Source organism: Lactuca sativa, chromosome 3, assembly GCF_002870075.4.
Source record: "Lactuca sativa cultivar Salinas chromosome 3, Lsat_Salinas_v11, whole genome shotgun sequence".
Lineage (NCBI taxonomy): Eukaryota > Viridiplantae > Streptophyta > Magnoliopsida > Asterales > Asteraceae > Lactuca > Lactuca sativa.
Genome location: NC_056625.2, coordinates 174,965,563 through 174,981,207, shown reverse-complemented (window position 1 = coordinate 174,981,207; position 15,645 = coordinate 174,965,563). Strand labels below are relative to the sequence as shown.

General features: G+C 33.5%; 1 protein-coding gene across 1 annotated transcript; it reads right to left on the bottom strand.

Moving 5' to 3' along the window:
• Positions 1-11,366: 11,366 nt before the first annotated feature.
• On the bottom strand, positions 11,367-12,146 carry LOC122197182 (uncharacterized). Its single transcript, XM_042900707.1, has one exon. It carries the CDS (start codon positions 12,144-12,146, stop codon positions 11,367-11,369), a length of 780 nt encoding a protein of 259 aa, XP_042756641.1.
• Positions 12,147-15,645: the final 3,499 nt, after the last annotated feature.

Genomic DNA, 15,645 nt, shown 5'->3' with positions numbered 1-15,645 from the left:
TTTTGCTACAAATTGTCATGGTCTCTGTGGTTTTCAAAATTCATCAATATGAGGATAACGTTGGAAGATGCTATAGTCGGTGGTCCTCACGGTTCCATGTTGTTACATGGTTGGTGGTTACCTCGTGAAATTTAACTTTTCACTTTTTAATATTTTTGAAATGACAATTTTATCTTTGGACCAAACTGTAAAATAAACTATACCATAGGGACCATTTATGTAATTAGAAGAAAAACACATAATCAAATTATACTACAAGGACCATTTATGGGTCTATGTTTGAAATTTGGACTTATGACTTCAATAGTGATTCGAGCTCTATTTATGATCATTTAACTTAACTTTTGATCGATTAAACCTTATTGGAAATATCATATGCATGATGCACCAATTCAAACTGAAGTTTCATCGTTGATGATCAAGGTTTATGAAAGGTTGACGAGATGTAGAGTTTATATGATTTTCAAAAGAACTAAACTAAGATTAATGTTCTAAGTTATTGGATCATCATTTTTATTACATAATATTCATGTGTAATTGAGTTTTCAAAGGACTAATGAGTTATTTAGGATACTACTCTCTGACCAAGGTTGCAGAAATTGTAGATTAATCGTTTGGTATTATCCAACCGACTAAGATTAGGAGTGTTTGACGAAAATCAGGGATTAATCGGGTTTGGCGGGATTAATCAGTCTTGGCGGAATTAATCAGTCAACAAAAGTCAAAAAGTCAAAAAAAAAAAATCAAAAATTCAACTTTTTTATACTCCAAAATTTTCAAAATTTCAAATATTATACCAAAATGTTCATATTTTTGTATTTTCAAATTTCAAATTACAAAGTGTTTTATTTTTTAATTTTGAAGTACTTGTTTTTCTTAAAATATATTAATCTTTGATTAATTTTAATATTTTATTAATAATTTATGGTGTCCCATTAATCCCTACCAAAACCGATTAATCCATTAAACCTAGTCGACCGTCGAGCTACCATCGAACGATTTTTACAATCTTGTCTGTGACTATTAAGATATGTAGAGTCAACCTAGGTGAATCTACGAGGTCAGTAGAAGCTTATAGCTTGAAATGAAGATTTTATGTCTTCATGATTGTTTAGGCAAGTTTGTGAAACATTTAATGTTCAATCCTTTTTTTATCCTTTGAGTTTATTTTGATTTTTTCTTCCTTTTTTTTAAGGAAAGCTTTAAAGTTAGGGATATTTTGTTAAGTTATAGTTCATATATATTTTTATTTGTTATAAAATATGATCAAATAACAAGATAAATTATAAAGTAAAAAAAAAAGACATGAGAGTAGAGAGAACTTTTATTCCAATACTTATGATGAAATCATCAAGTTTCTAATACATATGGCTCACTATTTATAATATCTAAATAAGATGAAAGATGAGTTATAATATGAATGTACATTATGATGGTGTATTATTACATTCATAAAACACATTGAAATGGTTGTTACTAATGCTAAATAATGATGGGGAGTTATGGAAGAAATGAAGAATCCAATGGTCATTCACAAACTAATATTTCATAACACTCCCCATTGAATGACGATCTATCATGCCTCGTTAAAACCTTAATAGGTAAAACCTCATGGGAAAAACATTTATTAAGGAAAAAGAGTACATGATTAATAATAGATATTTGGAACAATTGCCTCGTTAAAAACCTTGCTAAGAAAACCCAGTAGGAAAAACATAGCTATGGAAAAGAGTACAATATGTTTCCAACTCCCCCTGATCATCACATCACTTGATTTCCTTAAAGTGTCGCATTCCAATATTTCGTACCATGTTTTCAAATTTGGATGTAGGGAGCGCTTTAGTGAGCAAATCAGTCAAGTTGTTACTTGATTGGATTTTCTGGATGTTGATACAACACTCTTTTTGAAGATCATGAGTAAAAAAACTTTGGTGATATATGTTTGGTTCTATCTCCTTTGATAAACCCTTCCTTGAATTGGGCTATACAAACTGCATTATCTTCATATAGTATGGTTGGAACGTCCCTGTTAGAAGTTAGACCACAATTCTCACGAATCACTACTAGAAAACAGACCTTTAATGACACGCAATTTATGACACTCGGTGATTTACGATACGCAAAAGCGTGTGATCTAAAAATAATGTCAGCTCTCTAGAAATTTTAAGGATTTAGGACGCCCAATTTTGGCGTGCCCTAAAATTAGTGTTAGAAAAAAAAACACGGAGGGCACTCGTTATAAAATGTGTGACATCTAAACATGTCGCTTTATAATTTTTAATGAAACGCGCTCTTTAGTAGCAAGCGGGAAAAGGAAAAACCCAAAAATTAGAAAAGCCCGCTTTCACCTCCCTCTTTACCCTAAAACATAATCAGAGATACTTCTTTCCCCTCCCCCACATCGACCGCTAACTACTCCCCTCACACTCCGACCACCACTTCGTGCTCTTTCCTGGTCGTCGACCCTCTTCCATCTTCGACCCTCCGCCAACGTCGCATCTTTTTCAGCGCCTTCCTCTGCCATCGACCTTCTTCAGCGCCTTCATATGCAAGATTCTACCCACCACCCCTTCCACACGAGCACTTTGTAATTGACGACCTGATTAGCCTCTCCTTACCTTGCTCTGTCTCACCTCACCTTGTTGGCGACCGAAGGCTCACCTCTAATCGCCGACCATTGAGACTCATCATCACCGGCCACTGTGTCCCGAATCCGCTTCCCCTCTATATTACTCCACCTACTAAAACTACTCATGAGCTTCTCTTTTACTTCTTTTCCATCAGTTCTCTCACATATCCCCTCGTTCATCTTCGCCCCTCACCCATCTCCACCCTCTCCAACCCTTACTGCCTCTTCTTGCCGCATAGCCCTCACCTGACAACTTCGATGTGAATAAATTTAAGGAAGTAGAAGTTGTTCAAGAATAAATTGCAGATGAAACCCTAATAACATTATGCGACAACGGAAGAAGACGATGGCGTTGGAGAGCAAGCGTTCTTATGCTCTGTACTTTTTTTCCAGGTATTTTAATCCTTTCTGTAAACCCATGTAGGCTTGCATTTATTTAGGGTTTAATTTCTTTCATGATTCTCTCAAAACAAAAGTTAACACAGTGGTAAAAAATTTATTAGTGAGATAAATGTAATATCACCCAACTATGAATGTTAGGGCTTTTCAACTTCATTGTGATCCATCAGAAGCTTCTCTTTTTACGACCCCCATTCCCCCACTAATTTGTTGTTTTTCTATTCTTTGCAAACACTGAAGTTTTACTGATGATTTTATTAACATAAGTGGTAACAAATGTGCAAATCTGGTTATTTCTATTACCTTTTCAATCAGCTCCAATAATTTGTTCTGTGATTGTATCACTGTTAAAGAAGCTAAATAAGAACTGCAATGAAGCCTTTTTTCTAGTTATATGCTTTATCATTAGCTATCTCTATTGTTCAAATAAGTTTGAAAGAGATCCTTTACCTTTAATATGATATTAATGAATTCTCTTATGCACTTTAACAGACAGGAGCAGGGAAGACTTTTACTATGGAGGTGATGTGCATTTCAGTAAAATACAATGTTTCAATAGCACTTGTTTTAAATGAAGTCCATATTTGACTTTTTTAATAGGGATCCAACATTTTGGAAGCTGACAACCTTAACAAGGGACTATTACCAAGAGTGGTAGATGAACTATTCGATACTATAAACTTTTGTGGTGAAGCAACTGCTTACAAAATCAAACTTTGAATGGTATAAGAAATCTCTTTTTATCATGTTGTTTGAACTAGAATATGAGACATTTTTTCCATGTGGTCTTATCTTTTGTGTCTCTCATCTTTATTTTTCAGCTCTGTTTTATAATTGTAACTGGGAGTGTTTCTTGTAGAGACCATTTTGATTTATCCAATGACAACATTCAGATTAAAGAGCATAAATCACGTGTGATATTGTTGTCTGGAGTAATAGAAGTAAGTTTCAATATCTTTCATATGGAATCTTCCATTTGTTTCATTTCCCTATCAGCCTGAAAGATAATTAACCTTGTACATATCCCAATACTAGATGGTGAAGAAGCATTAAAAGTCCTATTTGTAAAATCAGAATTTTACCTTAAGTTTTCCTAATTCAAAATTTCTATTTAAGAAAACCAAATATTGATGTTTGTGAGGATCAATTCGATAATTTACACTTTATCTTCTAGGCCTTTGAGATTCAGTAATACAAGCCCTAGAGTGCGACTAGCTCCTGTAAGAATACAATCTGGAAATTACCAAGGTACAGAAGATGAAAAAAATACAGATTAACAGGGGAGAACGGAAGTAGAACAGGGGACAAATTACTTTCTGGGAAAATTGCTTTTTTGGTAAGCCTTATCAATAAAAACGAGAACGTGATGCCTTTCCTTTTGTTCCATGTTTGATGAGTTAGAAGAAATAAACTTGTAGGTATGGTATACACAAAAATGTAGTAAATTGTATTTAATCTAACAAAAAGTCTAGTCCACATGTAAAAGATAAAAGTAAAATGTAATTAAGTTTTCATTATCATGTCAAAAATAGTAATAAAAAAATACATTTGATTTGATTGTTATGAAGAGTTTTCTGAAAGGACCATCGGTTTGGTCTTTTGCGGCTTCGGTGAGAGCAAGGAAGTGTTTAAAACCAGTGGTGGCAGCACCTCTACCCAGCACGGCTGCTCTTGTTTTTATAAGTATTAAATCCTATATGAGTATAACGTGGAAAAAGAGAGATCTAGGAAGATCAAGCAAGCCAATAACAATAGAAGTGCCATAAAATCCAAAAGAGTAAAAACAGTACTGTAGTATAAGACCATTGGTGGATTGTAGTCATCTTATAGTATAGCATTCCTTGTTATTGTCTATTTTATATGAAGATTATTTTACTGTATTAATTCACAATGATCAATTCTTCTTTGCTAAATTTATATTTTACCCTTGTTAATATACAATGATTAATTAAAATAAGCCATACTAGATAACGTATAATGGAATCCAATGGCTAAATTTTTATGATTAATTAAAATAAGCCATTAATTTTTATGTTAGAATTTGTATGCACTACTCATCATTGTTGAACCATAAGAACAAGCACCACCTTGCTGACTCATCACTGTCACCGCCACTGGAGGAGGAGGAGCTACTGCTGTGGCGGGGACCACATGGACTGCTGACGTGGCGATTGGGATCCCATACCTACGTTTGCTGAAATCTTCTAATATTATTTGTTGGTATGATTTTTAGCCCCTGTAATACAATTTCTTTTTTACTACATGACATGGACTTCACGATTGTTGGTTTGATTTTTTTAGTGTTGTATTACTATTTGCTGTTAGTGTTGTATTACTATTTGCTGAGGATATTTTTGTCATTTTCTTTTATTTTGTTTTTAACTATTACTATTATTGCAGGTGGTCACTAGGTGCAATAATGTATGAGATGCTTGTTGGATAACCTCCATTTTATTCAGATGATCCAATAACTGCATGTAAGAAGGTATAACAAGCTGCAACTAATTATTATTTTTATTTGTTTCCCGTTCCAAATATTATGAACATAAATTTTGTATATTTTGTTGTATATTTATTATTTTATTACAAAATTTTGCCAACAACAGATGACTATTCAACAAGCTTAGGAGCTGCTGCAACAGTTTCTAGGATTGTGATTGGTGTCATGGCTGTTGCACAATATTTTTCTTCTGTTTATTTCAGTGCTTGGTCAAACAGATCATATTTCAGACCATTGATCTTTAGCAGCATTGTTCTTTTCATGGGTACTGTCATGTATGCAACGTCTTATGACATGAACCCCATTATAGTGCTTTAGCAGCATTATTTTGACTTTTTGATAATGACAATCTTTGGTTTTTATATAATTTACAGGCTTGGTTCAGCTAGAGCTGTGAACAGAAGGTATATCCGTGATTGTGTGCCTTTAAAGATCTGAATTCAGGCTTCTGCTGATTTTGTTAGTACAAGTGCCAACTTCTGACTTATTAAGAATTATCTTTTAGGTACAACACTCTATGGTAGATGCTTTATGTATGTTGGACACTATTTCAGTTTGATTTACTTATGTAGTATCACATGCAGGTTTCCTATGGCATTCACCACCACAATGTTGTCACGGGGTATGCTTGAAATTGTTGGGTTCACAAAAAAGATCTAGGAAATGCGAAAACAACTATCTATTGGGTGACTGGTTATCTTCCGAGTTATTAATACATAGGTATATATTAATATATAATCAGATACAAATTGTTCATTATATCCAAATTATTGATACATAGGTATATATTAATATATTATCAAATACAAGAAGTGAAAAAGAAACATCCGTTTACATACTATATATATTATTAGATTAAGGGGTTGCTTTTTTTTACTTAATGGGCTTAATGGGTTATGAACTTAATCTTGATTTATTCTACACAGAATGATTTGATGGGTTAAGCCAAAAATTCAGGCTTAATGTATTAAAACACTAATTCTATGCTTGTTTTCCCTTCTTTTTTTCTTTCCTCCCAACTCTTATTTGGAAAGGGTAAAATGGTCATTTCATTTCATTAATTAGATGGTTTATTTAATCTAGAATAGAAACAGACTCCCAACTCTTCTTTGGAAAGGGTATAATGTTTAAATAAAAAATCAAAAAGTTTATAATTATGATAATCACACTTATTATTTCAATTTTACCAAAAGGGAATCATGGTAACATTTGTTTGCCCTGGGCCAATAGAGACATCAAATGCACCTGCTACAAGCACAACATCCAAGCAGGTTAGTTTCATATCATGTTCCATCACCTGCTGCTAAAATAATGCATGATATTTGTTATAAAGGGAAAAACTCCAACAAACTATGCCCATTGTTTCATATTAGGTCCTTATGGGTTAGCAATAATAGGTTTACTGGTAACAAGTTTAACATATGTGTCTTTGTTATACATACATATTAGGAAGGTAGATCCGACTTTGGACATGGAGGCTGATGAAGGATACAATTACACACATATCATAATTTGTGCAATTTATTTTATTTTTTGACTATGAAATTTTATTTTATATTATGCAATGGATTGTATTTTTTGTATATGGTATTTTATTTATATTATGAGAAATTAAATGCAAATTTAATTTAAAAATTATTAAATATATAAATATATTTTTTTCTATTATGAGACATGAAGTGCAAATTTAATTTTAAAATAAGTAAATCTATAAATATTTTTAAAAAAATTAAAATTAAAATTACGATACGCAAAAATGTGTGTCGTCTTCATTTATGACATGGCCTTTCTTGATAGGGGCTTCCTTGATACGCATTGCGTGTCATAAACACGCGCGTTGTAAGCTTACGACACGCAAATGCGTGTCGTCTTCTTTTATGACAGGGTCTTCCTTGATACGCATTGCGTGTCATAACAGCGCGTCGTAAATGCGCGTCATAAATGCGCGTCGTAAATGCGTGTCGTCTATAGATGACGCGCAAAAGCGCGTTGTCTCTCTTTATGACAGGGCCTTCCTTGATGCGCATTTGCGCGTCGTCTGAGCGTTTTACGACGCGCAATGAGCATCGTAAAAGGCTGTTTTTCTAGTAGTGAATGTGATTAGTTAAATTTCTTAACCAAATACATTCACGGCTTGCCTCATGAATTGCTATAATCTTTGCATGGTTAGAAGAAAAAGCAACTAAAGTTTGTTTAACAGAACGCCAAGAAATTGCGGTAACTCCACAAGTGAATAAATAACCTGTTTGGGATCGAGCTTTGTGTGGATCAGTCAAATATCTAGCATCTGCATAACCAATTAACTCCACATTTGATGAATTTGAATAATATAAGCCCATATCCATAGTACCTCGAAGATATTGAAGAATATGTTTGACTCCATTCCAATGTCTTCTTGTTGGGCAAGAACTATATCTTGCTAATAAGTTTACAGCAAAAGATATATCAGGTCTTGTATTATTAGCAAGATACATTAGTGCACCAATAGCACTAAGATATGGTACTTCGGGACAAAGAAGTTTTTCATGTTTTTCACAAGGCCGAAATTGGTCCTTTTTGGCATCTAAATGCCTTACTACCATCGGGGTACTCACAGGATGTGAGTTATCCATATAAAACATTTTAAGCACCTTTTCAAGATAACTAGATTGATGTACAAAAACTCCATTTTTGGTGTGCTCAATTTGAAGACCCAAACAAAATTTCGTTTTACCAAGATCTTTCATTTCAATTTTTTCTTTCAAACAAGAAGTGGCATTTTCCAATTCTACAGGATTTCCAATTATGTTCAAATCATCTAAGTAAATAGCAATTATCACAACTTCTGATCCAGATCCTTTTATAAATACATATGGGCTTAATGGATCATTTTTATAACCCTCTTTTAAAAGAAATGTACTTAAGCAATTGAACCACATACGGCCAGATTGTTTCAATCCATACAAATATTTATTTAATTTTACCGAATATACTTCACGAGAATTAGGAGTTTGTGCTTCTGGCACCTTAAACCCTTCTGGGATTTTCATATAAATATCATTCTTAAGTGAACCATATAAATATGCGGTAACTACATCCATCAGACATGTCTCCAGTTTTTCATGTGTTGCTAGATTTATTAGATAACGGAATGTTATTGCATCAACCACAAGAGAGTATGTTTCTTCATAATCAATTTTAGGCCTTTGGCTAAAACCTTGTGCAACAAGTCTTGCTTTATATCTCACAACTTCATTCTTCTCGTTTCTTTTGCGCACAAATACCCATTTATGTCCCACTGGTCTACCATTTGGTGTACGGACTACAGTTCCAAAAACTTTTCATTGAGTAAGAGAATTAAGCTCTTTGTTGATTGCATCTTTCCATTTTGGCCAATCTTTTCTATTTCTACATTCATCTATATATTTAGGTTCAACATCCTCATTTTCTTCCATAATCTTGCGTGCAACATGATATGAAAAATTATCGTCGACGTCTATCTTATTTCGGTTCCATCTTATTCCTGTCATGACATAATTTATTGAGATCTCTTCATTTTCATAACTTTCAGGTACCCCGGTTTCTTTTGTTATGTCATTGGGCTCTTCTAGAGCTTTATTAATCTTTTCAAAAGATTATGTTTTCTCTTTTGGACCATCAATTATATTTGCTCCCTTTTGTTTTTGAGGATTTTTATCTTTGGAACCGATTGGTCTTCCACGCTTCAGGCGTGCCTTTGATTCATTTGTAGTTGTATTCTTTCCTTCTGGGATATCAATTCTAACTGGAGCATTTACAGCTGGTACATGAGACTTTGTTACTCTCTTAGGGTCAGTAAATACATCTGGCAATTGATTTGCTATATTTTGTAAATGAATTATCTGTTTCACTTCAAATTCACATTGACTTGAACGAGGATCTAAAACTAAAAGTGATAATTCATTCCAAGAGATTTCATTCTCTAGCTTCTTTATTTCTCCCCCTAATGTTGGAAAAACTGATTCATCAAAATGACAATCGTCAAATCTAGTTGTAAATAAATCTCCAGTTCATGGTTCTAAATATTTTACTATAAATGGAGATTTGCATCCAACATAAATTCTCATTCTTTTTTTAGGACCCATTTTTGTGCGGTGAGGTGGACAAATGGGTACATAAATTGCACATCCAAACGTCCTTAGATGGGAAATATTTGGTACATGGCCGCAAACCAGTTGAATAGGGGAGAACTTATGATAACTAGTTGGCCTGATGCGTATAAGTGATGACGCATGTAAAATTGCATGTCCCCATGTCGATGTATGAAGTTTAGAATGCATTAGTAATGGTCTTGCAATTAATTGAAGGCGTTTGATTAACAACTCAGCTAAACTATTTTGTGTATGAACATATGCAACAGGATGTTCAATAGTTATCCCAATCGACATGCAATAGTCATTAAAAGCTTGTGATGTAAATTCTCCAGCATTGTCAAGTCGAATTTTCTTAATTGGATAATCGGGAAAATATGCCCTTAGGCGGATTATTTGTGCAAGTAATCTTGCGAAAGCGAGATTACGGCTAGATAACAAGCACACGTGTGACCATCTAGTTGACGCATTAATTAAGACCATAAAATATCTAAATGGTCCACATGGTGGATGAATTGGTCCACATATATCCCCTCGAATTCTTTCTAAAAAACTAGGCTTTCATACCCAACTTTATTCAATAATGGATGGGAAATTAATTTTCCTTGAGAACATGCAACACAAGACAATTCATTAGCTTGAAAAATGTTCTGGTTTTTCAAGGAATGACCACTTGAACTTTCATTTATTTTGTGCATCATAATTGATCCAGGATGGCCCAACCGGTCATGCCAAACTTTGTAGGTGTTATCATACCTTTTATTTTCAATAGCATGATATTCAATCATTCTAATATTTGTATAATACGATCCGGAGGACAATACGGGTAATTTTTCCAAAAGACTTTTCTTACCCGATATCATTTTCATAATATTGAGATACTCTTTATCATCATCATTAGTTGTTTCAACATGATATCTGTTGGACCGAATATCCTTAAAACTTAATAAATTTCTTGGTGATTTTGATGAAAATAATGCATCGCCAATTGTAATTATTGTCCCTTGTGGTAATATGATATTCGCTCTTCCGGAGCCTTCAATCATTTTTGCACTACCCGTTATTGTATTAACATTTTTTTCTCCAATTGATAAGTAAGCAAAATATTTTTCATTATTAAAAATGTTATGTGTTGTTGCATTGTCTACAAGACATATATCTTCCTCATTTCTTTTGCGAATATCCATATTTCTCTTCAAAAAATATATCTAATAATAAGAAGAAGAAGTAAGAAATATTCAACTTAGATAAATAAAGTCATATATTATTATTTTGAGAAGAAGCATCAAGATCTCTTCTCATGAAACGACTATGACATAAAAATCATAAAAGACATTAAACAAAAATACATATTATTCTTGACCATGACAATGACTCTAAACAAACATAATGCAAAAATAAAATGATTCTAGAAAACCAACAATTTCATTATATGACATATCCATCTCCTTTATAGGAAAAATTGGGTACTTCCATCACCATCCATAGCACCGTTTGTCCCTTTCGTGTAGGCAAGATAATCGGCGACATCTAAATGTCCCATTTCTAGTTGATCTTCGGAAAAAAAAAATTGAAAAAAATTTGTTTCCACATTTTTTTCCTTCTTTATATTTTAGAGAAGCTTGATAAAGATCAACAAAATGTTTTGGAGTGCGACATGTACACGATCAATGACCGGTCATTCCACATCGGTGACAAACATTTTCAACTTTCTTTTTGCCTTGACCACTTAATCATTAGGATGTGGGTTTTTGTTATTTTCCCACTTCTGGTGGTTACTTATATTATTATTATTGTTGGGACGATTATTATGATGGCCTCCACCACGTCCACGACCTCGACCATGACCACGGCCACGGCCATGGTTAGACCCACGACCGTTATAATTAGATGATGTCGCATTCACTTCAGGGAATGGACTAGAACCGGTCGGACGTGATTGGTGATTTTTCATTAAGAGCTCATTATTTTGCTCAACCACAAGAAGACAAGAGATGAACTCACAATATTTTTTAAAACCTTTCTCACGATATTGATGTTGCAGGAGCATGTTAGTGGCATGAAAAGTAGAGAATGTTTTCTCTAGCATGTCTTCATTAGTTATAGTCTCACCACATAGTTTTAGTTGGGAAGTAATTTTGAACATGGCTGAATTATACTCACTCACGGATTTAAAATCTTGTAGCCGAAGGTGTAACCAATCAAAACGAGCTCTAGGAAGTATCACCGTTTTTTGATGATCATGCCTCTCTTTCAGATTATTCCAAAGATCAGTTAGATCTTTGACAATGAGGTGTTCAACTTTTAATCCTTCATCGAGATGGTGGCGAAGGAAAACCATCACCTTAGCCTTTTCTTGGCTTAATGCTTCATTTAAAGGATTTACATCCTTTATGGTGTTTCCAAGACCCATAGCATCAAGGTGGATTACAGCATCAACGATCCATGATAAATAATTTTTTCCACTAATGTCAAGAGCCATAAACTCAAGTTTGCTAAGGTTTACCATAGTGTAGGTACTAATCAAAATAAAGAGTTGTATGTTAGAGGATTGTTAGTTAAGAAGTATCATAAAACTACTTGTGAGCATTATATAACTTGTGAGCATTATACATATGAACTTTGAAATATATATATATATATATATATATATATATATATATATATATATATATATATATATATATATATATATATATATATGACAATGACAAGAACGACAAGAAGTTGGAACTCTATGGTAGAGCCTCGTTCTGATAACGTGTTATAAAATATGATCAAATAACAAGATAAATTATAAAGTAAAGAAAGACATGAGAGTAGAGAGAACTTTTATTCCAATACCTGTGATGAAATCATCAAGTTTCTAATACATATGACTCACTATTTATACTATCCAAATATGATGAAAGATGAGTTATAATATGAATGCACATTATGATGGTGTATTATTACATTCATAAAACACATTGAAATGGTTATTACTAATGTTAAATAATGATAGGGAGTTATGGGAGAAATGGAGAATCCAATGGTCATTCACAAACTAATATTTCATAACATTATTATGTTTTATTTAACGTTTAGTAGGAAACAGTATAATTAATATAAATAATCATAATATTATCATGCATTGCACCACAACATTCATTGTACATTATTTTGGTGGGTCAGTTTACTATGGGTTCCATGGTTTGATATGTAGGATTTTTTGGATGAACGACGACAGGATTGGAAGCTTGGACTTGAGAATACTCGATGAAAATTTAGATAAAAAGCTTTGATGATTAGTAGAAGGAAGAAGCTTTGAAGAAGAAAAAGAAGACTTGAAAAAAGAGTAAAGTATGCGTTGCCATGTAACTTGTTCATCATGGTAACGGAGGAGCACAAAAATAACAATCTACTACTTTGCATGACCATGTAAAAATTACACCAAGTCTAGATGATAATGCAGACGTTTTTAAGCATCATTTTCTGTATTTAAGCATTATTTTATATTTTTTCAAAAGAATTGAGTTTTAAAAACCTTAGAAGTGGTATTTTATTTGGAAAGAACATTTTAGAAGCCTAAGAACTTCATCCTTTGATTATTGTAAGTCATTTTCATTTCATTTTTGTTTTGATGATTATAATAGTAATTTAGTTGTCATATGTTTCGAATTCACTTTGATTCCAATAATATGGTTTCCATTTGAAGCTTTAGTTTGATCTATTATATGAAACAATTATATTATATTATTTTTGAATGATTTGTCTATATAAACTTGAGTTTAATTCCATATTCAACTCAGACATACATCATATTACTAATATACGTCATCAATTTGTTAGTTTTCTAATAAAGTTTATTGAGATTTAGAACCTCGTTATAATTCTAAGTTTTAGTATTGAAAAATAATATTATTTAGATAAATTGCAAAAATGGTCCCTATGGTATGCATTTTTGGGGGTTTTGGTCCAAACCACAAGTTTTTGGTTTCGTGGTCCTTTTGGACTGGTTTGTTTGTGAAAATGGTCCCTGTACTTAACTCCCGTTAAAAGGAATCCATTAACCCCCTCATGTGCCTTCCACGTGACGGTATTTCGATCATTTTACTTCTAAGGACCATTTTCGCATAAGAATGTCAACGCTTCCTTTTACCTTTTATCCCTCATTTACATTCCCAAACACCCATCAAATCCCCACATCCCTCATTCTTCCTTCTGCTCCATTAAACCTGAAAAAAACCTCATTTGTTATCCAAAGAACCTAATCGAAGCAAAAGGAGACAAGGTCATACGTTAAAGTCGAAATGGTGTATGTAATGTGGCAGATAAGACCAAAAAATGAAGTTATGGACTTATCATCCGTATATGGTAAGTTGCTCTGTTTTCTTTAACTTTCCTACTTTGCATTATCCCCTTGATTTATAACAAAATCTGCAAAATTTTGACTTTGTTATCATGTACAAGTTAGACTTGTAGCAGGTGTACCCACGTGGTTTAGTATTAAGCTTCATCACGGTGGGAAGTTTACTAAGCTACCTGATATAAAGTATACTGGAGGTGAAGTGTGTTATGTTGATGATGTTGATATAGATGAGTTTTTTGTACATGAACTTGATGCCATAATGCTTGACCTAGGTTACCCAGACCCACGGATGATTGAATTGACTGATGAATCCACAGTGATATACTACCATTTCAGGATACCCAATGGTGACTTTCAATTTGGTCTTAGAGCTTTGGGGAATGATCAGGATGTTATTAATCTTTCTAAATTTATTCGAAATAGCAAGTTGATTGAGGTGTACACAGAACATGGGAAGACAAATATGCTCACTTACTTCATGTCTCCAAATGCTAAGGGTAAAGTTGTCATTGAGGAATTACCAGAAAATGATGATCAAGGGGCTGAAGTTGAGGCTGAAGTTCATGTAGAATCACCATTGAGAAATATGAACCATGTCAATGATGAGCCAATTGGTGAGTACATGTATTTGATTCTTTTTAGGAGTAAAAGTGATGCTTTCTCACTAGAGTGTAGAAGGGGTAGAGTTGGGAATTCAAACAGATGTGAAGGTTCTTGTAGCAAGAGGCTTAATTTAGAGGATATTGATGATTTAAAAGAGAAGGAAAACACTGATGAGGGTGTTAAGGAGGTTCAGGAGGCTTCAACTATTGTCGAAGGATGCTACAAGGCATTTACTTCAAATAATGCTAATGTGGAGGATGAGATGATTGGGGTTCACGATAATGACCATATTGAAGGATGCTACAACACCCCACCTATTAATGATGATGAACAATATAATGAGCTTTTTGATAACCTTATGGAAAATTTTCTTGGAAGCAGTGAGGATGCTAAAGAGTGTGAAGGGGATGATGAATCTGAAGAGAGTGATGAAGACTATGAAAACGATGAAGGTGATGTTGAGGATGGGAAACACTCTGAAAATAAAGATCAAGTGGATAACATAATGGATGAGGAGAACAATATACAAGATGTTGATGTGGACATGGCAGACTTCTGTCTAAATGTTGAAAGTGATGTTGAAGGAGCATGTATTAATGATGTTTATGGTCATGAACCTGAAGATATGGAAGTGATCAACAATGAGGAGTTCGAATCATTGGATGAAGGATCAGACCAAGACAGAGAAAGAAGAGCTCTTATAAAAAATTTGGGAAAAGAAAAAGGTGCAGCCTTGGGTCAGTACATATACAATCATTCTCAGTTGGACAAAAGTTTAAAAGTAAAAAAGAACTAAAGGATCTAAATGATGTGCATGTACTAGAAACAAGAAGGAATCTATTCTTTAAAAAAATGACAATCAAAGGCTTAGGGCACAGTGCAGAGGAGGTGTACTTGCCATCAATAAAGGTCAAGTGGAGACTCAACCTACCACTTCAAAAAGCAAGGGCAAAGAAGTAAAGACATAAAAAGTAACATGTGGTTGGTATATACATGCATCTAGGTCAAACCCCGAATCTGACTGGTTTATAAGGACCATAAACCAAACTCATAC

What these genes read in the sequence shown, in the direction of transcription:
- LOC122197182 (XM_042900707.1), bottom strand. Translation starts at nt 12,146, where the DNA reads ATGGTAAACCTTAGCAAACTTGAGTTTATGGCTCTTGACATTAGTGGA.